Genomic DNA, 24,768 nt, shown 5'->3' on the forward strand with positions numbered 1-24,768 from the left:
ATTTCATAAACTGTTGTTTTTAGTTGTTTGGTTTATTCTGATTGGATTACGAGTCGATGAATCTTTGGCGATGAATATTAACCGTTTTAAGTTATTCAGATTTTGAAACTATTTCGTTGTGTTAAACATGTTTTCTGAATGACGTTGTTTTATGTTCCTCAAAAGGCATGACATGATTGAATGTTTTATTTCTTTTTGGAGTTGTAATGCCTTTGTACATGTTTTCTTCACATTATCATCATAATTACTACTAGTAAGCAGATGACCAAAAATTAACTCTGGAACATAAACCTTCTCCTCCTGATGAACCTCAACCGGAACACCGTCTCCATTATTGTAAACAGAAACCGTATTCTCCTTCGGATCTATCGTAACCTTCAACAAATCCATGGACGAATCTCTCTGTTTGTTATCGGCCGCATTCACGAGAATCTCGTCGAAGATCTTATAAAGTCTAGGAACGTAGAAAACCGAGCGGTGAACCATTTCGTTGTTTTCGTAAACCCAGAGATTCTGAGTGTGTTTCTCGATGGAGCCGACGTAGGTATCGGGATGGAGGAGGATGTGTTCGAGCTATGTTTTCTTTTGGTACATTTCTTTGATTGTTTTCGAAGGAATGTTGGCGGCGGTGCTGGTTTGGAGAGGGCGTTTTTCCATGGTGGATTGTGGTGGTTGACACGGAGGCTGTTTCGTCGGAGATTTTGGTTGAGAGAGAGAAATGAGAGCGAGAGTGTGATGAAGTGAAGTGTTGATTTAATGATATTTGAAAAGAAGAATCTAACGGTAGTTTTTGAGTTTGAAATTTGAGATGGGGGTTTGGAGCGGGAGTTTGAAATTTGAACTAGCGTTATTGTGGATTGTTGATAAGATTCGGATCCGGATCCGGATTCGGGTTTGGGGTTTTGGGTTTTTGTAACCGTTTGGCGATTTGGTTTTGACTGGATGCAAGAGGGATTGGAATGTGGGTTTAGGGGTTTGGGTCGGGTTAGTTAATGGATGTGGGTTTTATTTGTGACGTACATGTAACGTGTTGGTAAAAAAGAAGATGAAAGCAAGAAGATTGGGTAGTAATGTGGGTTTAGTAATCTCGATTTGTGCAAAATTCAATGCAAGAAGCTTTTAAATTCAAAAACTTTAAGTAATTGTTTTGTAATAATGTCTTCATTTAAAAGAAATGGTTCAAATTCATAAAAGAGTATGATAAATAGGCACTTGAAATATCACTTGAAATGATTTTTTTTAAGGCTTAAATGCATTTTTTGTCCCTCTATTTTCATGTTTTTTAAGTTTTAATTCCTCAATTTTAAAACCTGGATTTTTGGTCCATCTAATTTAGTTTACTTGGGATTTTCTTGGCCCCCACCAATTTTGCATATGTGGCGCCCTTATTAATGACGTGTCATTGCTTCAGTAATAGTCCAGTTCAATAGGGCATACTAACGTGATGTTACTATAGCTATGTCACTCATTAATAAGGGTGTCACATATGCAAATTTGGTGCAAATTTGGAAGAGGACCATAAAAATCCCAAGTAAACTAAAGTAGAGGAACAAAAATTCGGGTTTTAAAATAGGGGGACTAAAACTTAAAAAACATGAAAATAAGGGGACCAAAAGTGCATTTAAGCCTTTTTTTATTGTACCAATTGTTAGTTGTTCTAGTGGAGATTGGTGCTAGACTTGGTAGGGAGAACCACGGTTCGATCCCCGCAACTGCGATCGGGAGGGGGCTGGAACCACTTGATGATAGAAAAGTTATTTCTTTCGTATTGGAACTAGAAATGATAGTGTTTTTTATAGGATGAAATGGAAGCAACATACAATAATATTATCACTCAAACGTTCAAAAGTTAGTGAGACGTAAGAAAAGTTGAAATATGAGTAATTGTGAGAACATATATGTGAACGTTGCGTGATGGACTTTATATATGGAGGATGGTTAGAACCGCCCCATATTTCATGGCCGTTTTCTTCTTCATCTTATTATTATACCACCTCCTCAAGAGATGTGAAGTCATCATCAAAAATTGAGAGAATATTATTTCGGTAGGTTTTTGAGGTTCTGATGATGACATCATATCTCTCAAGTATCATCAGTCTAGAAGTTAGAAAAAAAGAAAATTGTCAAAGTTCCAGTACTAAAAGCTAGACAAAGTCAAAGTAATCAAACGAAATGAGCTCAAGTTGTGAAGACTCGTATGATCTTATAATTAGTGTTTTCAATATTGTATGTGATCAGTTGTATGTAATTTAAGAAAAAATAAGTCTTGAAGTATTGATACGATGCGCGACGAGCACACACTCACACACACTAAGATCGGTTTAAACTTTTCATCTATTTTCATTTTTCCTAAAAACCAATCATGATAAGTGCTTAATCAATTTAAAAGAAATTCTAATAAATTAAGAAAAAAGTTAAATTCATTGTCTAATCGATTAAAGCTATTGTTTCTAATTGATTAGTAAAGGGTTAGGCTCATGGATTATTATCTTTTTTAGCTAAATTATTTCCTATATAAAGTAGTGTTTTGCTCACTTCTAAAGTATGAATTTTTTAAATTATCTACTCTCTAATATTTTATTCATTAGGAATTGTCTTAGTGTTGTGTGTGTGTGTGTGTGAGAGAGAGAGAGAGAGATGGGGGAGACGGAAGCTCAATTTGAGACCTTTCAAAACTACGGAATCAAACTTCTTGAATGATTTCAAGCCTTACTACATGAAGGCTAAGGTACAAAGTCAGAAGATACCTTTCAGAACTAACTCCAAAGGACCCATCAAACTATGGGTATCCAAATCTGAAATTGTTTTTGCAAAAAAATATAAGAAAAAAAGTTGGAGTCAAGATACCTAGACAATGGATGGTTACAACATGTGACAGAAGAAAATCATATGTTATAAATCTCAACTCTGAAAGAGGAAGGAAATGTGGAATCTAGAAGGAACCATAAAAGGTGGATGATTGTTACTGGTATTACTGAAGGTAAGTGTTGCACCCCAATTTTTGACCTCTGAGATCCCGTCATTTTCTAAGTGTTATGATCATTATTGTTATACCCCAAAATTCGCCCGCGTCTTTTTTTTCAAAGAGAAGTCAACAGACTTCTGTCTAAAAATTTGGAGTTTTATACAATCTTGGATTTTTATTTCATAAATATCCTGATTTTATGAATACTCAATTTTTAGAATTTTTATACAGTATTTTGGTTCGCTGTTAAATTTATTCTTACATAAACGCCAAATACTGTTTATCACTTCATACACTGTTTATTTGAGATTTATTTTCAGATAAATAATGCTGACGCAATTGGTACAGAATTAAAATTTGCAGGCGCGGAGTCCGGGTTTCAGATTATGCTGGCAACAATTAAATTATTATTGGTTTTATTTCCAACTAATTTTTATTTTTATACTATATTATTTTTTCAAAATCTCTTTCTTTCTTTTCAAATATCTTCCTTTCTTTTCAAATCTCTTTCTTTCAAATCAAATCCTAGCTTTATTCTACACCCCTTTTCTTTTCAAAAACCTACCATACTTTTTTTTTCAAATCCTACTACTATTCAAACGGTACCATTCCATTCCCAACGTCTCTATCTCTCTCTTTTCACTCTATAAATACTCCTCATTTTTTCCATAAATTCTCACATCAAATTTCACTCATCTCCCAAATTTCTCAAACTTCTATCTCATAATTATTTTCTCTTCTTCCCCGGCAAAAATGGCGAAGTGGATGGATACGTTTTTTCTTATGGTCATCACTGTTTTGGTGGTGATCATGTCCTTTTTCTGTCTGCATAGTCCTGAAAAATGTGGACCTGGGTTGCTTACACTCCCGATCATCTATATGTTGTTATTTATAGCATGGGTTTTTAATCGTCATTTTTAAAGTTTGTTGTATCTTTCGCTTTCAAATAGTGTACCGTTTATTTTATTTGTCGTACTGTTCATTATATTATATAATATTTGTACTGTTAGTATTAAATGTTGTACTATCTGTCGTACGGTAGTTTAATTACCAAGATAATATTATGTGTGTTAAATATTTATTTTTCTGTGCATTAAATATTTTTTCAAGGTTATTATCGGTAATTTCGTTCGCGTACAGTATATTTTATTTATTTATTATGTTTGTGTTTTTCTAACAGCTCAGGTAAATAAATTTTTCACCATTAACACAACAAAAACAAAAAGAAAAAAATTAACTTTAACTGTTAAGTTTTCACTTTAACTGTTACGTTAATACCCGGACAACTAGTTACTAGTCAAACCCGCTATCAGCACAATTCTCCGTGTTTGTACCGTCAGTCAAATCAATTTTTCGCACTTCAAATTTCCAAGATTTTGTTCTAGAAGTCTTCTGATAATCACGTGATCAACAGAGACTCAACACTGCATAAAAATCAGGTACGCCTAACTGTCTCCTACACAAATAGTCCCTAACTAGGGTTTTTGTTTTTTTCAGGAGAACAAGTTTTTGAGACCTCAAATGGATTTCATGGATCTCCATATGTCTCAAAGTACCACCAGGCAAATTTTCAAACTTCGATTCGCTCGGACGCACAGTCAACAGCTCAAACAGTCAACAGACGACCAGTTTGACCAAAAAGTCAACAGACAGTCAAAAATGCAATTTTTTGTCAACATTCATATTTTGTCAAAAGATTCATCATGTGATAAATGGTTGATCATAATTCATCAAGAAAAGTTCAGAAATCGACAAAACTCAAAATTGCAAAATTAGAGTTTTTTACCTAAAAGTCAACTAAACTTTGACCGACCATAACTCTCTCATGATTTATCAAAAAAATCCCAACCAAAGCTCATTCCCAAGGAAATTCGATTCTCTACAACTTTGATGTTGGGACCAAGGTCAAGAAATGCTTCCGCCTAAGAGATATAAGCCAAAACATTACAGGTCATTTTCAAAGTCAACAAAAAGCAGTTTTTTGTCAAAGCCCATATCATCAAAATAACTTCTCCAAATGCAAAAACGCTTCCAAAGTGGCTTGTAGAGGACATCTTGGGCTTTCCAAAAAGTAAAAGAACACTTTCATAGGATCAAAATTGAGGGAGCTATGCCTTGATGAAGTTGACCTTTTTTGGAAAAATGCATGAAACAAGTAATGACCAAAATTTGATTTTTTTTTCAAAAAAGGCCAAGTCTTTTGTGATTCAATCTTGATTCTCATATGTTTAAAGATATTCACAACATATCCATGATTCATGACATTTTTATTTCATTTTAATTAAATTTTATTCATTTAAAGTTTAATTACAGTGAGATAATTCAAAGATATTATCAAAGATGCTTATGGTTGCCAATCAAGACCAATTCAAGATGCTTAAAGATATTATTGCAAGATTGAAGAGAATAATACTTGAGTGATTAAACTATGGTTAAGTTTTTTAACCTAGCATAAAAGAATATTCCATTCTTTTTCCACAAAATCAATCATGACAATTTCCACTTGCAAGGCTTTATGATCATATCTCTTTGCCTATAAATAGAGCTTCATTTTCTTCATTCAAGGAGAGGAAAAAAAGGGGGAGGAACACAAAGAACAACAACAATCACCACAAAGTCATAGCTTAAGTTTATATTTTTGCAAAAGTTTCAAGAAACTTGTAAAAATCAAGGCTCATTCAAATAACCACTTTCAATCAATTTCAATCACTCTATTCCACTCTTGGGACATCATAGAGTAAGTACAATGTAATTTTTAATATGTAGTAGTGTTAGGAGTTCATGAATTAAAAACTCCATATTTATGCATATTTTCAATTTCTCAAAAAAAAAGTTTTAATTTTAGTTTTAAGTTGATAAAATGTTTATTTAATTTTTAACATAAAAATATTTTATTTCTTTTCATAATTAATTTATTTTGCTTAATTAATTAGTAATTATGTAAATATTGCTTTTTTTAATTATTTTCAATCAATCAAAAAACTCCAAAAATATTTTCCTTTTAGATTTAGGTTTATATTTTTTATAATCTAATTTTTGACATATAAAATAATATTTTTCTTGTTAAGTTTAATTATTTGTATAATTATTTGTTTAATTAGCTTGTTAATTAACTTAAAATCAATTCCAAAAAAATCACAAAAAGAATGAATTAAGTTTAATTTGTTTTATATTTATTTTTGTATATTATTTGATATTATTTCTTATCTTTTTCCTTTGTCCCGAATCAGAATAAAAGATCAAATATGGCAGAGATTGTATGCAGTTGATTTAAGACTTTTGGAAATTTATCGTGTAGTCGCTATGATTCTATCAAGCTTCTGATAAATTTTCATTAACTTTAAATCCGAGATCATCATTCACTCACCATCGATCTTCACTAACATCGTGGATATACTTGACTAGCTTCAAGATGATTCGCGTGCTAACATACTAACAATTAACTTTAAATTCCGCATTTTATTATATTGTTCTTTATATTTCTTGCTTTATACTTTATTTTATCATTCATCATATTTATATTTCTGCTATTTTTTCTTTGTCCATTTGGACATATTATTTATATTTCTGCTATTTTTTCTTTGTCCATTTGGACATATTATTTATATTTCTGCTATTTTTTCTTTGTCCATTTGGACATATTATTTATATTTCTGCTATTTTTACTTTGTCCATTTGGACATATTATTTATATTTCTGTTATTTTTTCTTTGTCCATTTGGACATATTATTTATGTTTCCGCTATTTTTCTTTGTCCATTTGGACATATTATTTATGTTTCCGCTATTTTTTCTTTGTCCATTTAGACATATTATTTATGTTTCCGCTATTTTCTCTTTGTCCATTTGGACATATTATTTATGCTTCCGCTATTTTTTCTTTGTCCATTTGGACGCATTGTTTATGTTTCCGTCATCTTCCTTTTGTCCACTTGGACCATATTTTCACCTTTGAGCTAAAACATTAATAATCAAGATAAAACTTAAAAAAAAAACACTTTGCACACTTGCACCTCTATGGTTTTCCCTCTTATTACTTTTTTTTAATCATACCATCATTTAAGAAAAGTATTAAATGCATAAGAAAGATCTTATAAATTGAGAGTAGATAACTCCTAATTGCTTGCTCAAACACTTTCATTTTCAAACAACGTATTTTCAAAACTTCTCATCTATTTTCAAATCAATAAAGCATTTAAACAAAAGTGAGCTAAGCAATTAAGAGCCCATGGATAACCATGGATACAAAGGGTGCTTAAAACCTTCCCTTTGTATAACCAACCCCCCGAACCCAAAATCTGTCAAAAGGTCTTTCTTGTTCTTTTATGCCTTTCCTAAATGTTGGATAAAATAAAAGTCGGTGGCGACTCTTGCAAAAAATAAAAAAAAAAATAATAAAAGAAAAAAAAAGAGCAAGGAGTCAGTTCTCAAAAAACCGAGTTACAGTAAGGGCCCAGAAAATTGGTGCTCCAAAAGTTATCTATCCTCTGAAGATCATCCATTTATAAGAGATCTTTGTGGCTCTTATAGTTTGAGTAATATTTGTCTCCTAAAGCTTCCTCAGAAAAGACATTGCTGAAATAAAATGGTGTTTAAAATCAATTGCTTTAGACTAAGAGAAAACAACTCGATAGTGCTTTATAAGTTGTACAAAGGTATGTCTTTTTCCTTGTGTTTTGGCTTAGCAGTTGCTAAACCTAACATTTCATATATGTTAGAAGACTGTTAGATTTGTGACAAGCAGTGTTGCTACTGTCTTTGTACCAAACGATCATTTCTATCTTTTGAAAATCAAGCACTAGAAATAATTGGTTTTATCTAAACTTTTGCTTAAGGATAAAGTGTCTGGTTCTGAGTATTGGCTCAGAACCTGTGGATGATTAGAAGCTACTATGGTCAGAAGCTCTAAAATAGCTTCTGATGAATATTAAACTATGAAGCATTTTAGTATATGATGTTCAGACTTTGACTAAGTGCCACTAATACTACATAAATGAAAAAACTAAAAAACTACTTTCCTTTGACACTTGTCCATTATGTGTCTCAAATCTGATATGTCCTCTAACACGTAGTTTGTAACTCATGAGTAAAAACCATCAGGTAATGATGAATTTGACTTGATATTTGTGTTTCCCGCCTACTTAATCATTAAGTCTCTTTCAAATAAAAAATTAGTTTTTTCTAAAAACACTCTGTGATCACTATTTCACACACTCTTATATTTCACATCCTACATTTTTCAGTTTTCTAACCATCTCCAAAAAAAACTTTTCAAATACCCTTTTAGAAACCTTAACTTTATTGCTATTGCTTCATCATCATCATCTTCTTATTAAGTTGGAACCCGCTCTCTTTAAGAACAAAGATACGAAGATTAGTCAAGAGGAACTAAAGCTGGTTATAGAACAACGTGTGGATTTTGAATCATTTAAGGTAAAAGGGTTTTCGCTGAAGGAACACTTTGATCATCAAGGTTGGAAGAAATTCTTTGATATACTAAATTGTCCTTATTATCCTCTTCTGGTAAGAGATTTCTGGGTGAATGCACAAGTTTGTGAAAGAGTTTTAACTTCTGGGATCAGGGAGGCTGAAATAAGGTCTATTGTAATGGATGTTGAAGTAACTATTACTCAGGACCTCATTCCTAAGCTCATTGGTATGAAGAATGGAGGAAATTTTGTTATAAACTCTAAGGATGAGGGCAAAGAAGTTAAGTGTATCAAGTCTACATTTTTCATCAAAGACGACTTTATGGACTATGGTAAAGTGAAGTATATGCATACTCTATATAAAATTTTGTTCAAGATTTTAATATACAACCTGATACCTAGAGAAAGTAGTACTTATCAAATATCTTGGGATCACAAAAACTTTTTATGTACCAAACTGCCATAGCGCGCGATGCACCGTCAAGATCGCGCGACACGCCCTCTGGACTGCCAAAACTTATTCTTTTGCTCCCAGGCCGTGATGCACCCTCTGTGTGCGCGAGGTGCCCACACCAAAACTTATTTTCATCCAAAAACGCGCATTTAAAGCCATGTCTTTGACACTTTATTACTCATGCTCCAAATACGCAACAATGCCTACAAAAAGACATTAAAACTATTAAATGGTACACAATTACACGAATACGTAACAATACACAAAGTATACATATTTACACACAAAGCAAATATTATTTAAACGATATTAACAAAAAGTATCGATATGTGCCACAATTTACATACACAAAATAACTACATTTTTGCACTTATCAAATATACATTATATGAGAAAAGGACAAATATTACTTATCAAATTTACAAATGCGAGGTACAAGCATGCCATCCCAAAAAAGAAGGCAAAGAGTAGACTATTCTACCAAGGAGACCACCTACTCGTTTTTGATAGGTTGATTGGGACGAACTTGCTCTAGGGAGATTGACACAATATGATAAAAATGATCCATATGTTTCAAGGCATATTCAAAGACATCCTTGACAATGGAGTAACTTTCTTCTACCAACTTAACAAATTCCTTTGAATGAGAAATATTCTTAAGGCACATCTCATAGAGGCCATCCTTAACTTTTCCCTGATTATCTTGAGACTCTTTTAGAGACTTCTCCAACTCTACTATCTTTTTTGGGAATTAACCAAAGACCTGTTTTCTTCTTCTAAAGTGGCCTCCACCTTGGATAAAGTTGTCTGAACGTGAGCTGAAGCCTCATTATTCTATGTTACTACTCGAACAAGTAACTTAACCTTCTCGACTAGAGTGTCGAATATTCAAATGGCTCTATAGTGGCCTCTATAACCAGAAATCAGTCAGAAGTACATCATATTTCCTCAATGTACCAATTATGCACAATAATAAGGATATCTACTCGTTCCTTGAGCATCTCACTCTCTTGTCAAAGATAGTCGGGTAAGAAGACTTCACCCATCCACCAGCCTCGAGCACCTAAATGGATGATGCATGACGAGTAAGATAAACAAACTCTATTAATCCCCCCTGTCAGTCTTCCTTGGAAATACTTGAGAAAAGTGTAATCATCATCAAAAATTAAGGATTGAAACTCCCTACTCGCCCTTGAGCCAGGATGGGCTAGCTGCACGAGAGGTGACTCCCTCCGAACAGGAGCATGCCTTCTTGTAGACCTGAGTCGAGGATATTTTCTAGACGACCTATAAATCTAAAGTTATTCAAGTTCAAGGATGGAATACAATCCTTCCTTACCCTCTAGTTGCAAAGGGGTAAAACTTCATTTACTATGGTCCGATCAGGAGAGACTCAAAGTTTCATTTCAGTAGGAGGAGTGATCTGACCATAGAGCGATAACATGACTAGAAGGGGTACGACCAGGTGTTCTCGAGGTAGAAACTTCCATAATAGACCAGCAACTCAAAATTCTAGCCAGAAGAGAAGAACTCAAACATTCCTCCTCATCTGCCACATTGCTTCTTCACTCTTTATTGCATATGCACATCCAACGATAGAAGATGTCAGGGGGGAAGTAATTCAAGAAACCAATCAAATTCTACGTCACTCACTAAAAATGGTATTCCTCTCCTTCTATGATTTACTACCCATCAGCCAAGGAGTCTGAATAAACCTTTTCAACCATTTTCTGGATGTCGTGTCACGCTGTACGACACCACAAGTATAGTCAAGATCTTTGTAGAAGGTCTCCAGCCAGTTCTTCAAATATAACTCTTCTTGACACGAGTCCTCCTCCTTGTAGACATAAGATCACGCCCCTATTAAGAAATGACTCTAACTCCTATACTTACAGAATAAATATATACACACAAGTGGAGGACTAGGTTCTAATTTACATATCTTTACATCCGCTTCTTTACTAAGAGGAGTAATCAGAAAGAACCAGTCTTGGAAATTCTTCATGGTGTCAGAGTAAGTCTAAAAGAATCTGATGTTTTTTTCTAAAAAAGGAAAGCCTGAACCATCCACGCTTTTTTCAATTGTACTAAATTTTACAAAGATCAAACAACAATGTTACGGTCGACTTACCCCCTTATACTCACACCAATGGTGGAAAACCTTGACAAAACGCTTAACTCATAGGATGCAACTACGAAGGGGCAGTTAACTATTGGCTTATTATACTTATCTTAAACTCATTGGAAGGAAGGCTAAAGCCTATGAGGGAGAATAAGCACTAATGGAGAGGGATGACACACCCATAATATTGGTTGTTGGCCCTCTTATCTTCATCAGGGGAAACACTTCCCAATTAGATTAAGAACTCACGTTAATTGAAGCCTAGTATAAAACACCCTTATGCTCAAAAGCATAAACATTTCCCAATATTGTCTCAGTCCATCCAGTCACCCGAGATATACCTATTTACCTTTCTGGTCGATGTTGATACAATCTCTATGGTTAAAAATTCTACATAGAAAAATCATTCATAAATAAAATATGGCAAGCAAGCAAGTTCAGATCTTGGCACCCTTAAGGAGATAAATTATTCACTATTTCGAAACACCCTAGAAAGAAGTGCAAAAGAAAAGAAATAGATAAACATTATCTTAGAAGATGGTTCAATCCAACATGCAGGACAAGTGCCCACGAACAAGATTGATGAACTTAACCAAATGGTGGAATAGAAAAGCTCGCAAAGAAAAAGACAAAGGAAGTAGGAAAGTCTCTTTTATAGGTCATCAATGACAGGAAATGTTAACATAACGCTTCAAATACCTCTTGTACAATGTCTTTCCATTAAGGATTGTACAATCTGTTGCACACCACCAATAGTTAAGATCTTTCCAAAAACCATTCGAAGTACTCCAATGCTCTAAGGAAGATGAATCATCTTCAATAACTAGCGTAGGGACACCCATCAGGGAAACATCACCTATTACGAAAATGACATTTAAAATACCTCTTTAAAAGGGTGAAGACGTCCCATCAAAGGCCTAAACCCCTAAATCCTAAATCTTAAACCCTAACAGCCTGGTCTAAAACGCCCTCATGATCAAAAGCATAAACATTTCCCAATATTTTCTCAGTCCATCCTATAACCCGAGATATCCCTTCTTACCTTTCGGGTCAATATTGATACAATCTCCATAGTTAAAAATTTTACCTAGAAAATAATTCACAAATATAATATGGCAAGAAAGCAATTTCAGATCTTGGAACCCTTAAAAGATAGTACCAATAATAGAAGAAATCTCCTAAAAAATAAATAGGAAGATAAACTATTCACTATTGCGAAAAACCCTAGAAAGAAGAGCAGAAGCAAAGAAAATGATAAATATTATCTTAGAAGATGGTTCAATCCAACATGTAGGATAAGTGCCAACAAACAAGATTGATGAACTTAACTAAATGCTAGAAAAGCTCGCGAAGAAAAAGACAAAGGAAGCATGAAAGCCTCTTTTGCAGGTCGCTAATGATAGGAAAGGTTAACATAACGCTTCAGTTACCTCTTGTACCGTGTATTTCCATTAAGGATTGTACCATCCATTGCACACCACCAATAGTTGAGATCTTTCCTAAAACCATTTAAATTACTTGAGTGCTCTAAGGAAGAGGAAACATCATCTTTAACTAGCGTAGGGACACTCATAAACGAAATGTTAGCTATTACAAGAAAGACATTAAAATACCTCTTTCAAAGGGTGATGATGCCCCATCAAAGGCCTAAAACCTAACAACCTAGTCTAAAATTGCCTCATGCTTAATAGCATAAACCTTTCCCAGTATTGTCTCAGTCCATCCAATCACCCGAGATATTCTTACTTACCTTTCTGGTCGATTCCATGGTTAAAAATAATACATAGAAAAATCATTCACAAATAAAATATGGAAAGCAAGAAAGTTCATATCTTGGCACCCTTAGAAGATAATACCAATAACAAAAGAAATCTCCTAAGAAAGAAATAGGGAGTTAAACTATTCATTGTTACGAAAAATCCTAGAAAGAATAACAGGAGAAAAGAAAATGATAAACATTATCTTAGAAGATGGCTCAATCCAACATGTAGGACAAGTGCCAACAAACAAGATTGATGAACTTAACCAAATGTTGGAATAGAAAAGCTCGCGAAGAAAAAGACAAAGGAAGTAGGAAAGTCTCTTTTGTAGGTCTTTAATGATTGGAAAGGTTAACATAACGCTTCAAATACCTCTTGTACATTGTCTTTCCACTAAGAATTGTACAATCCATTTCACACCACCAACAGTTGAGATCTTTCCAAAAACCATTTGAAGTACTCGAGTGCTCTAAGGAAGAGGAAACATCATCACTAAGTAACGTTGGGACACCCATCAATGAAACGTTACATATTACAAGAAAGACATTTAAATCACCTATTTCAAAGGGCGACGGCGTTCCATCAAAGGTCTTCATATCCTCGAATCTTGTAGCCAAACATAGGTACATGTTACAAACCCTCATCCCGGAAAGCAAAAATAAGGGTTTGGGGGAAACTATCTCGGACTTCCCATAAGGCCCAAATGATAAAGGCCTAATAACGAAGCAAAAGAGACAAATTGCAAAACATGTAATCTTTTTTTCCTTTCTAAGCAGACAATTCTACATGCGAGAACCTTGTTGGCCATCCAAATAAACCTGACAACTAACGACAATTTATGCCGCACTACACTCTTAAAGTTGCCAATCGTCTCTCCTATTTATAAGAAAAAAACACAATTTCTCAGGTATTCAAATTTACTCTCACTCATACATCATTTTCACTTTCATACTGATTTAGACGTTAAAGTATTAACCTTACAGGTCAACCATCTATCTGTTAGTGTAACAAGGACCGAATGAGGACCATTCTTACTTTTTATGGGACTTTCCTTTGAGCAACATACATTTGTGGGAGACACACCACTTATCCACCTAAAATCTTAAAGTGATAGGTGAGTGCGTTCTCTCACTTATAAATGTTCAACTCACCACATTCCTATCCAATATGAGAATATTTCTCCACTTACTCACACTTACATTATTATTCAAACATTATAACCACATTAGAAGCACAAAATTACCACAACAAATTTTGCATCGCTTTTGTCATTAACATGAACCACTCTCATAGTGAGAAAGTGACGACGATTTAACATGCCACCCCCACATTTGTTTATTTCAAAATTACCCTTGAATAAGTTAGTGGGGGGATGAAGCATGAAATTTCCGAGCACCCCCTAATATTTTTGGTATATTTTTTGCACAAAAAAAAACTTTGTACTACCGGAAATTTGAAATTTCCGGTAGTACTTTTTTTGTTGCAAAAAAATACCAGAAATTCCGAAAGATTCGGTAATTTTTTCAAAATTTCCGGTAAAAACTCATGGAAATTTCTAAAATTCTAGTATTTTTTCGAAATTTTTGATATATCCCCCAAATTTTCGGTAGAAACGCATAGTTTTTAAAAATTAGTGACTTTAGACAAGGGTATAATGGCAAAATCATATCCCTTAGAGGGATGGCATGTATAACTGGGGTGACATGTTAAATCGTCGAAAGTGACATACTAGTTAAAAATGATTTTTTTTTTTTTAACATAGTCATTGTCTTAAAAGAAATACACAAAGTATGTCATTGTTAACAAGTAAATTAACATTAATTTTAGAAAATAAAAAAATCAAAATGAATGAGACTCTAAATTTTCTATTATTTATGACAATTTCCAATTATTTTATATTATACAAAGAATATTCCTTAGGATAAAAAAAATATTAATATTCTTTAGGATCGAAAAAGTATTATTGTGAATAAAATACAATAAAACATTGGTTTACTCCAATGTATTTTTGTCAAAAGAAGCAAGTTGATAAAATATTTGTTTTCAAGTAGCATGAAACTGAAGGAATAAACATGAAGAATCATACCTAAAATGAAAGGAGTACTATTATAAATAGAACCATAATAACATATAAACTCAGCAACAGAATAAGAATCACATAGATCTAACTAGTGAAAAGAAAAAGAGTTAAGAATAATGGATGCAATATATTTAGGGTTGTTTGGTGTATTTATTGGGTTTGTGTTGTGGTGGTGGAATGAATATTGGTATGTTATTCCTCTCAAATTCAAGTGCTTAAAATCTTCAACAAAATTGCCACCAGGTCATATGGGTTTGCCATTCATTGGAGAAATGATTACTTTTCTTTGGTACTTCAAAATTGTTAAACGTCCAGATGATTTTATTAATGCCAAGAGACGCAAGTAAGTTTTAGTTTCAACCTATGGGCCATTTTCTCATTTAAAATGAATTAAAATAGGAATGGAAAAATTATTATTATTATTATTATTATTATTATTATTATTATTTTTTATTATTATTATTATTATTATTATTATTATTATTATTATTATTATTATTATTATTATTATTATTATTATTATTATTATTATTATTATTATTATTATTGACACTAACAACTATCTCTAACAACTATCTCTAACTATTAAATTATATATATATATATATATATATATATATATATATATATATATATATATATATATATATATATATATATATATATATATAAAGATTAAATTACACTTGAAAAGTTACACCACGAGTTATATCCGCTCATAACTTCATTAAGAATAAATATTTTTTAAAATTAACCGTTTGATTGAAACATACTATTATATAAATCATACCTATAAAGTTTAAGATTAATCTACTATAATTTACTATACCATTAAGATATCCACAAATTAACGTAATATATCAGGGTTGACCCTATCCGTTTAGAGGACTAAAAGGAAATGAGACCTAAATTTTAACAACCCAATTACAATTATGACTAATATGTCATTATATATTTTTATAACTAAATAAAAAAATTGAAGCCTTTTTAAACTGAAATTTGAGACCTAAAATCCTAGCCTTGGCTTTTTTTTTGAATAGGCAATGAGATTAAAGAGGAGTAAAAGGGGTACTCCGCCCGAAATACAAACCAGAAACTTCTACAACTCAAAACAATTGAGAGGAAGAGTATTCCAAACGTAAAAATTACAACAATCTTTAAGCTTGTAATAAGAACAAAGCAAAAACCAAGAATTAGATACCACCGTCGAAAAACAGTTGGTAAAACTAAACGACTCCTGTTTGAAAATTATCGCATTCCGCTCCCACCAAATACACCATACCGATGCTAGCCAAATGACCGCCGCAATATCCTTTTAACTATACTTTTTTTCACTTTAATCATAGCAAAAGGGAACCTAACAAAGTCTTCCAACGTTAAACCTTCTATGTCACCTACCCAGTCGAAAACCTTCTTCCAAACGCCCACCACTACCACACAACCTCCTAACATATGAGATAAATTCTCCTCCTCCACGGAACAAAAAGCACAAATCAAATCACTCCTATCTAAAATACCTCTCTTATGCAGTTGATCCTTAGTAGCTATTCTATTATGAATAATCCTTTGCCCGAAAAAAAGAATAGAGATTATGTGTCATTCTTTTTTTCTCTCCTATATCATATTATTTTTGTAGATATTTGTCATTATACGTCATAAATTATTAACGTTTTAAGATAACACCTCAAACATGTAATCTTTTTGGTTATATTAATATTTTTTTGATATGGTGTGGGTTTAACTTTAAGCGTGGTTTGGCAGTTTGCTATTAGGGTTTTGCTGGTGTGGGTTTAAATGGGGGAGGAGTAGTGCTATATTTGTGTAGTGGTTGGATTTGTAACTTCTGGGTTGACATTCTTCTTGTATTTGCTTTAATATAATATAGCTTATAAAGAAAGTTCTTTTTTTAATAAAGAAGTTAAATTATACTAATTCAAAAACTAGAGTTGAAATATGAAATATCCGACATAAAAAGGGTATATTAGGAGAAAATAATCAGTAAAAAGGAGAATATCTAATAAATGAGCATATTTATTTGTAGCAAATATACTATTTTAATCTTAACTATAAATTAGAGCTAAAATATTAGTTTTTTTTCAGTCAAGTTTTTAAATGCAGTTGACATTTGATTGATTGATATTTGAGAATATTGGAAATGTTTATGCTAACACCACATTCTGTGATTATTGTCAACTTTTATTAATATTGGAAATATTAGTTCCTATTAAATATGAGAATATTGTCAATTTTTTAAAATGATTTTTGGGCAAGGAACTAACACCACATTTTATGACTAATTGATATTTCACCTTTATCATACACCGCACCATTTTGACATTTATAATTGTAAGCATTATTTTATTGGATCATTATTGTAAAAAAAATTAATATTATATATATATATATATATATATATATATATATATATATATATATATATATATATATATATATATATATATATATATATATATATATATATATATATATATATATATATATCAGATGTTTAATAGTTTAAAAGAAAATTAAAGTTATTTATAATTGTGACCCGAGTTTGTCTATAAAAGACTCGTAAATTGAAGAAAATACGTGTTTATAATCATTCATATTAATTTATTTGTGCGCATTATTCATATTAGTTTATTTTTGCTCATTTTTAGGGCTCTTTATATCTATTTGTAACTTTTTATTATTTATATGTGATTTTTGCTTTATTATTATTATTATTATTATTATTATTATTATTATTATTATTATTATTATTAGCCTTAAATGTACTTTTATTTGATGATCTATTGACACCATGTTTTCAACTTAGCATGATGACATCTTTAATAATTTTGATATAAATCAATAGCACACTTATAACATAAAATTCAAATAACTCATCAAATTTCCTTGATGTTATATTAATATATTGTTATGATAACACATAGTTGTTGATAAACATTGAAACAGATATGGTAATGAAGTAGGCATGTTTAGAACACATCTTTTTGGGGCACCATCCATCATAGTATACATTCCAAATATTCACAAATTTGTGCTACATAAAGAAGACAAGCTCATAGCAGAATGGCCGACCATTGAACTTATGGGTAGAACTTCATTGGTGGCTGTCCATGGCAAGGCCCATACCCGCGTCCGCAACTTTGTTACTAATGTCATCAATCGTCCCGATGCCCTAAATCGCATCGCCGCACTTGTTCAACCTCGCATGATCAATGCTCTTCAATCTTGGGCACAAATCGGTAAAATCAATGCCCGATTTGAAACTCAGAAGGTATTTTATATCTTAACCATTACTCCATTCAATCACTATTATAAATAAAAAATTGAATAACTGATGTATCTGATCGATAAACTAAACTATTATTAATTTTAATTGCAGTTGACATTTGAAAATATTGGAAAATTATTTATGGGCAAGGAACCAAGCCCTATTTTAAATTCCTTGGATAAGCTCTATCAAGACTTACTTCTAGGAGTAAGAGCTTTTCCGATTAACATTCCAGGTTTTGCATACCACCATGCTCTTCAATGTAGAAAAAAGCTTGAGGACGTTTTTTACATGGAATTAGATAAGAGAAAGAATGAAAATAAGATAGAAATAATTGATCTAATGGATGGGTTGATGAAAATTGAAGATGAAGAAGGTGATAAGTTGAGTGACAAAGAAGTTATAGACAATATTGTCTCTCTTGTGGCTGCTGGATATATCTCTACTTCTCTTATATCTACATGGGCTATTTACCTTCTTGCCAAGTATCCAATTGTGCTAAAAAAGCTAAGGGTATTAATAAATTTGTATCTTATAACTATAATCTTAATTTGTGGTTTTATAACAAAATCACCATAATAATTATTGTTGTAACTGTAGGAAGAGAACATGGCTTTTACAAAGGGGAGTCCTCAGGATTTTATTACACCTAAAGACGTTTCAAATTTAAAATACACAAATAAGGTATTTTATTGAAAAAGCTTTGCATATATAATATGTATAAATATAAGGAGAAAACTTAGATACAATTTCTTAGGTGTGGTTTATACTATTTTTCAATAAAAATATGACAATCGTATAATTTTCTCTTACACATATGCAATTTTCTCCTATTTTTACTCTTTAAATGATGTTAAAGTACACTTGTCATATTTTCATTAGCAAATAGCATAAACCACACCTAAAGAATTGTAGGTAAATTTTCTCCTAAATATAAATATAACTATTTATTAATTTGATAAATTAATTTAAACAGGTCGTTGAAGAAGTGATTAGAATGGCCAATGTTGCAGCTTGTGTTTTTAGAAAAGTTGACACTGAAGTTAATTATAAAGGTACATAATTGCATTTTTTTAGAAAATTAGTACTCTCTTTATTTTTTTTAATCTTTTGTTTTTCCCAGTTATAATGTATTCAATTTTATCGACTAACTTATGCTCTTAAGACACACGTTAATATTTTGTGACCAAGAAACTATAATATTTTTGCAGGTTATAAGATACCTAAGGGATGGACGGTTATTCTCCTCCTTCGTTATCTTCATACAGACCCAGAAAATTTTAAGAATCCTATGTATTTCAATCCTGATAGATGGGATGTATGTATCATTATTCTCTCTTAATTTAGGTTGCAATATTATTCAAAATACTAATGAGTGATAATTTTCTAAATAAATTATTAGGAGCCATTAATGTCTGGAACATACCAACCTTTTGGTGGAGGACCAAGACTTTGTCCAGGAAATACGCTTGCAAGAATTCAACTCGCAATTTTACTTCATCATTTATCCATAGGATACAGGTAATGTTTATGTATCATAATATAAACGAAACCCTCCAAAATCTTCTCTTTCAAAATCCTAGAAAAACTAACTCGTAAGCAGACCATAAAGGTCAAAAACTTTAAACTATGATCTAATTTGTTTTATTTTATGAAAAATTTAGGTGGGAGCTCGTTAATCCAAATGCAGATATAATTTATCTTTCACATCCTGCTCCGAAGGATGGGGTCGAAGTTAACTTTAGCAAATTGTGAAGAAAAAATCATAGAAAACGATATGTGCTCATTACCTCAAGCTAATTAATCAAGTGTACCACTAAGCTCATGTTTCATATTTGTCTTTAATAAAAATAAACTAGTGTGTATCTATATATGTTATATATAAATATATTAGAGTTTAATTATTTTGCTAAGTGTATTAAATGTTCATTCTAAGGTGAAATTTATGAGGAAAATGATGTTAGCTAATTTTATGTAATTCGGTGAAATCAAGTAAAATTTATCCTCTGTTGCAATAACAAAAGTGAGTGTATATTTATCGTTTTCACATGGACTAGTTGTGTTTTAAAGACCATTCAATAATTTATATTACTTTAAGAATGATTTATTAAATGGTTGAGTGTTTGTGATCAATATTGAAATATATAATAACATAACAAATAAAACTGAACTTGCGATGTTAACAATGGTAAATCTTGTTGAGGTTGGATTTCACTGACCTATTCTGATGTATACATCCAATAATGGTCAAAGATATGCTAGAATGGTTCATCCAAGAAACAATAATACCAATGGAGAACAACCATTTAATACTACAGGTAGAGGCATCGTCGCTACGGCTACGATTGAAGCAAATGCCTCCACAGCAATCACGACAACCACACTGTCGATCGTGCAAAAAGGGGCTGTAATTTTCTCGACAATAACGATGAGTCTCCCTACGACTCTGAGACTAACTATGGCAAGTGAATTTAGGCCTTATTCCCCAAGTTTCACAATGCATATATTGAGTAGTGAACAACCTTATGGCATGCCAACATCAATGATGGCAGGCTTATAGACAAACGCGTCAACACTTGCTGATAATGCGACGACTGCTTATTTGCAACTGTTGGCATCAGGATCGGCTATAAGCAACCTTGGTTGATGCCAACCTTCACCAAAAATATTATGATGACAATGAGATAACAAATGGATGAAAGTAACCATGAAATGATTAACTTACTCACCTGAAAAATTGGTACTATCCTCTGATTCAAAATATAAATCATAGTTACCAACATTTAGCAACTCAAATGAATCAAATTGTTGATTTCTTTGGCGCCCCTCGTGCGCAAGTTCGATCGGTCATGCAACCTCAAATGACTAGGTTGACTCCCAATTAAGGGGTAATCCATGAGGAAAACACAACCAATTATGACCAACAGTTTTTGCCTCAAGTAGTCGAACAATAGAGGCCTAGGAAAGTCGAACAAAAAAATCCACCAGTTTTTGTGATTAACCGAAATCAGGATGCCAATCAAGTAGTCCATCAAGTCCAGCAAAAACACCTGGCAGCAAAAATTTGGAAAGTCCCTAATATCATAACTACTATTTTTTAAGGATTACTGAGATTATCAAGATTTTTAAAAAAAGGCTCCAACTATTTCATAAACATTAAAGAATTAAATGACTATGAATTTTTTTTATAGAAAAAAGTTGTCAACTTAGTCTCTAAATTTAATGATAATAATTTTAAAATAATTTTTATATAATTGCGTAATGATAATATTAATATCGTATAAATTTGTTGAGTATGTTTAAATAAGAATAATTTGATTATGGATTTATTGCTATTAATTATTTTTTCATAAAAAACTAATAATTTAGAGTGAAGACCCATTTTGGTCCCTCACAAAAATTATAGAACTCATATTAATCCCTCACAAGACCCATTTTTATTATGATGTATTTATGTGATGTATGCTATGAGAATGCATTATATGTGATGAAAGATATGTGATGTGTATGTTTGTGCAAATGGTGTGGAATTCATATGTGATGAATGGTGAGATATATGCTTGTATAATTAAGATTGAGAGATGGTCTTAATTGCATATGTTGGTCGATAATTGCACATGCATTCATTCGGTGAGAAAGAGGCAATGTTTGGTAGTTCTGTGGGAGCTATTAAGTTATTCCAAACCTAGAGGATTGGTTTGAAGCCTAAAGGACGGGCTTATTGGTGGTTATATGTCTGAGAGATGGACGCGGGAAATCCGCTAAGGATAACATTGGTACCACATGCATTTGCATTGAGTCAATTTGGAGTCACATGTGTCGATGTGAATTTGTGTTTGTGTGTTTATGTACTGATTGTGTGAATTGGTACTTGTTGAGAACTGTGATTGTATTACTTGGTATCCTGATTCCTTTGAGTTTTTCCGTAATGGACAAACCTTCACCAATATGCAAAGGTCTATACTTTTTATTCTCGTTCAAGTTCTTTGAGTACAAGACAGATTGAACTTCTTCTAAGGTCAGAGACTCTCTCCCATACAAGAGAGTTTCTTTGGAGTGAGTATGCGACTTAGGTAAATAATACAACAATAACAGTGCTTGATCTTCACCTTTGATACTAACCTCAATATTCTCTAGATTAAGAATCAGCTTGTTGAACATATCCAACTTCTCAGCCAAGACTTAGTCTTCATTCATCTTGAATGAATATAGAGCTTACTTTAAGTACAAATGATTTACCAGTGATTGGGTCATGTACAATTCTTCGATTTTTGTCCACACACCCGCCACCGTCTTCTCCTTTAAAACCTGCAGGATAACCTTATCACCAAGGCTCAATACGTTGGAGATGTAGGCTTTCTCAATCATCGACGTCTTCTCCTTCTCCATTAGGGCATAATCCATGGCTTCAACTCTCTTCAACGCTTCTATCAAACCCTGTTGAACAAGAAGGGCTCGCATCTTCTAGTACCATAAACCGAAATCATTCACTCTAGTGAATTTTTCAATCTCAAACTTTGTTGACGATATCATATCTGTGCTCACCGGATCCATTTGTTGTAATGGAGTGCCGTCAAGAAATAAACCAAAACTATGAGAAAGATTGAGTTTCTTACAAAAAACACAAGTAGGGATGGAAATGAGTCGAGTCAAGTCAAACTCGCCTTCACTCGACTCGACTCGTTAAGAATTGGTTCGGTTCATATCTCAGTTTGAGTTCAACACGAACTTTTTTTAAGCTCAAACTCGACTTATTATAAGTTCACAAATAACTCACTTTAACTCGTTACGTTCACCTCGTTAGATTCAGCTTACTTGCTTCATGGACTTAAATTATTTTCTAAAAAACATTATTTATATGATATTGATTTTATTTATATAATTATGTTTAGCAATATTTTTCTCACTAGAGAATATAAATGATCAATTAAAATCATTAGATGAAAAAGTATAGGGTTAAGATTCAGAGTAAATATTTAAACCTACTTAGATACAATATAACCCTTTTCATATATAATCTATTTGATCGATGAACCTAACGAGTCGAATTATGTATTGTTCAAGTTCAACTCATTTAATTAACGAACTTAGTTTTTTTCATATTCAGCTAATTTTTTTCATGAACCTAGTTCAACGATTTAATTGTGGAATCGAGTTTTGAACTACATTTGAGTTGGTTCAGTTTATTGCCAGCCCTAAACACAAGAAACCCTATTAGGTTTTCACAGAAGAGAGAGAAGAGGGAAAAATAAAAATAAAGTTATGATTGATTATAACTGTTTTACTATTCACTTACTCAGTAAGGGTTCAAAGATTACAAGTGAATAATAACAATCAACCTCTCTCAACAACCTGAGAGAAATAGTCTATTTATAGACTACTAAGATAACTTAAGCTACAAGCTAACATGCTCAATTCGATATGCTAACAATCTTAGCATTTTGAATACTGCATGTTTGAGCATAATTCGACTACAACATGCAAGACTTAGACATCAACATGTGAATAAACTCTAACTTCATGCTTAACATCTGTCAAACCATGGAAGTTATCCCTATTAAGACCAGAGTTCGATCCAATATACCACAACTTCCTTAAAAAGAAGGTCGTAACTGGTGTTTTTGAAGGTTTCAAGGTGTGTTCAAATGGGTTTATGGTGTGTAATCTTCAGTATGCGTATGACACTGTGTTGGTTGGAGTCTCGTCAATTGAAAACCTTCTGACTATCAAGGAGATTCTCAAAAGTAGTTTGTTTGATGTTAATGTGAATAGGCATTTCTTGGAGTTGGAAAAAGACTTTCTTCCCTATAATGTGGATTCTTTTCCTTTTAAGTATTAAGATTTCTAGTGAGTAAGAACTAGAAGAAGGAAGAGACATGGGATCCTCTTGTCAAGCTTGTTTATAAGAGATTAGCCTCTTAGAGAAATAGGTACGTGAGCCTAGGTGATAGGTGGTCCCACTGAATTAAGTGTTGAACTCTATCCCGATGTTCTTTTTGTATTTCATGAAGATGACAGTCTCGATTTGAAAGAAGTTAGTTGCTTTGCAAAAGTGTTTTCTCTAGGGGGATCGAAATGAGGAGAGAAGGTCACATGGGTTAAGTAGGAGGATGTGTGTAAGGCCAAATGGGAAGGTGGTTAAGGGGTGAAAGATCTTAGACTTGTTAATCTTGCCTTGTTAAGTAAGTAGATATGGAGGAATCTTTAGGATTTGTCGTCGCTTTGAGTTGATATTACCAAGGCTAGGTATGGGTCTTAGGGTTTTAACTCCCCTTTAGGAGCAGGGTTGAAGGCTTTATGAGGGTGTCTCATTGATGGAGAATTGTTTCTCTCCTTAGATCTCCTCCAGATAAGAAGTTTGTCAGGTTTGCCTCTTCTTGTATTAAGTTGGTCAGGGACAATCAAAAGACCAGGTTTTGGCATGATATTTCGGTGAGAAGTACCTTTTTATGTGTATATTTTGATAGGTTAATTCTCGTCTTGAAGCAAAAATTCAAGTGTCGGGTTCTTTAGGTTCTTGGGTAAGAGGTGTCTGAGTTTGGAGTTTTATGTGGAGACAGACTTTTCTTGTTTAGGAAGAGGATATTTTTTAGGCTTTGCTTAATCTTATCTCGGGTGTGATTAGGTTTTGAAGTCAGATCTGGTCGAGGGCTTTTTGAATAGTTCAACTTATGT

General features: G+C 32.5%; 1 protein-coding gene across 1 annotated transcript; it reads left to right on the forward strand.

The window, feature by feature from the left end:
* The first annotated feature begins 14,810 nt into the window (after nt 1-14,810).
* Nucleotides 14,811-20,023, forward strand: LOC131659567 (ent-kaurenoic acid oxidase 2-like). The gene is made up of 8 exons (XM_058928739.1): nt 14,811-15,153; nt 17,772-18,096; nt 18,205-18,606; nt 18,694-18,777; nt 19,070-19,148; nt 19,305-19,411; nt 19,496-19,614; nt 19,758-20,023. The coding sequence occupies exons 1-8, from the start codon at nt 14,927-14,929 to the stop codon at nt 19,846-19,848; spliced, it is 1,434 nt and encodes a 477-aa protein (XP_058784722.1). The 5' UTR covers nt 14,811-14,926; the 3' UTR covers nt 19,849-20,023.
* The last annotated feature ends 4,745 nt before the right edge of the window (nt 20,024-24,768 follow it).

Source organism: Vicia villosa, linkage group LG3 (assembly GCF_029867415.1).
Source record: "Vicia villosa cultivar HV-30 ecotype Madison, WI linkage group LG3, Vvil1.0, whole genome shotgun sequence".
NCBI lineage: Eukaryota > Viridiplantae > Streptophyta > Magnoliopsida > Fabales > Fabaceae > Vicia > Vicia villosa.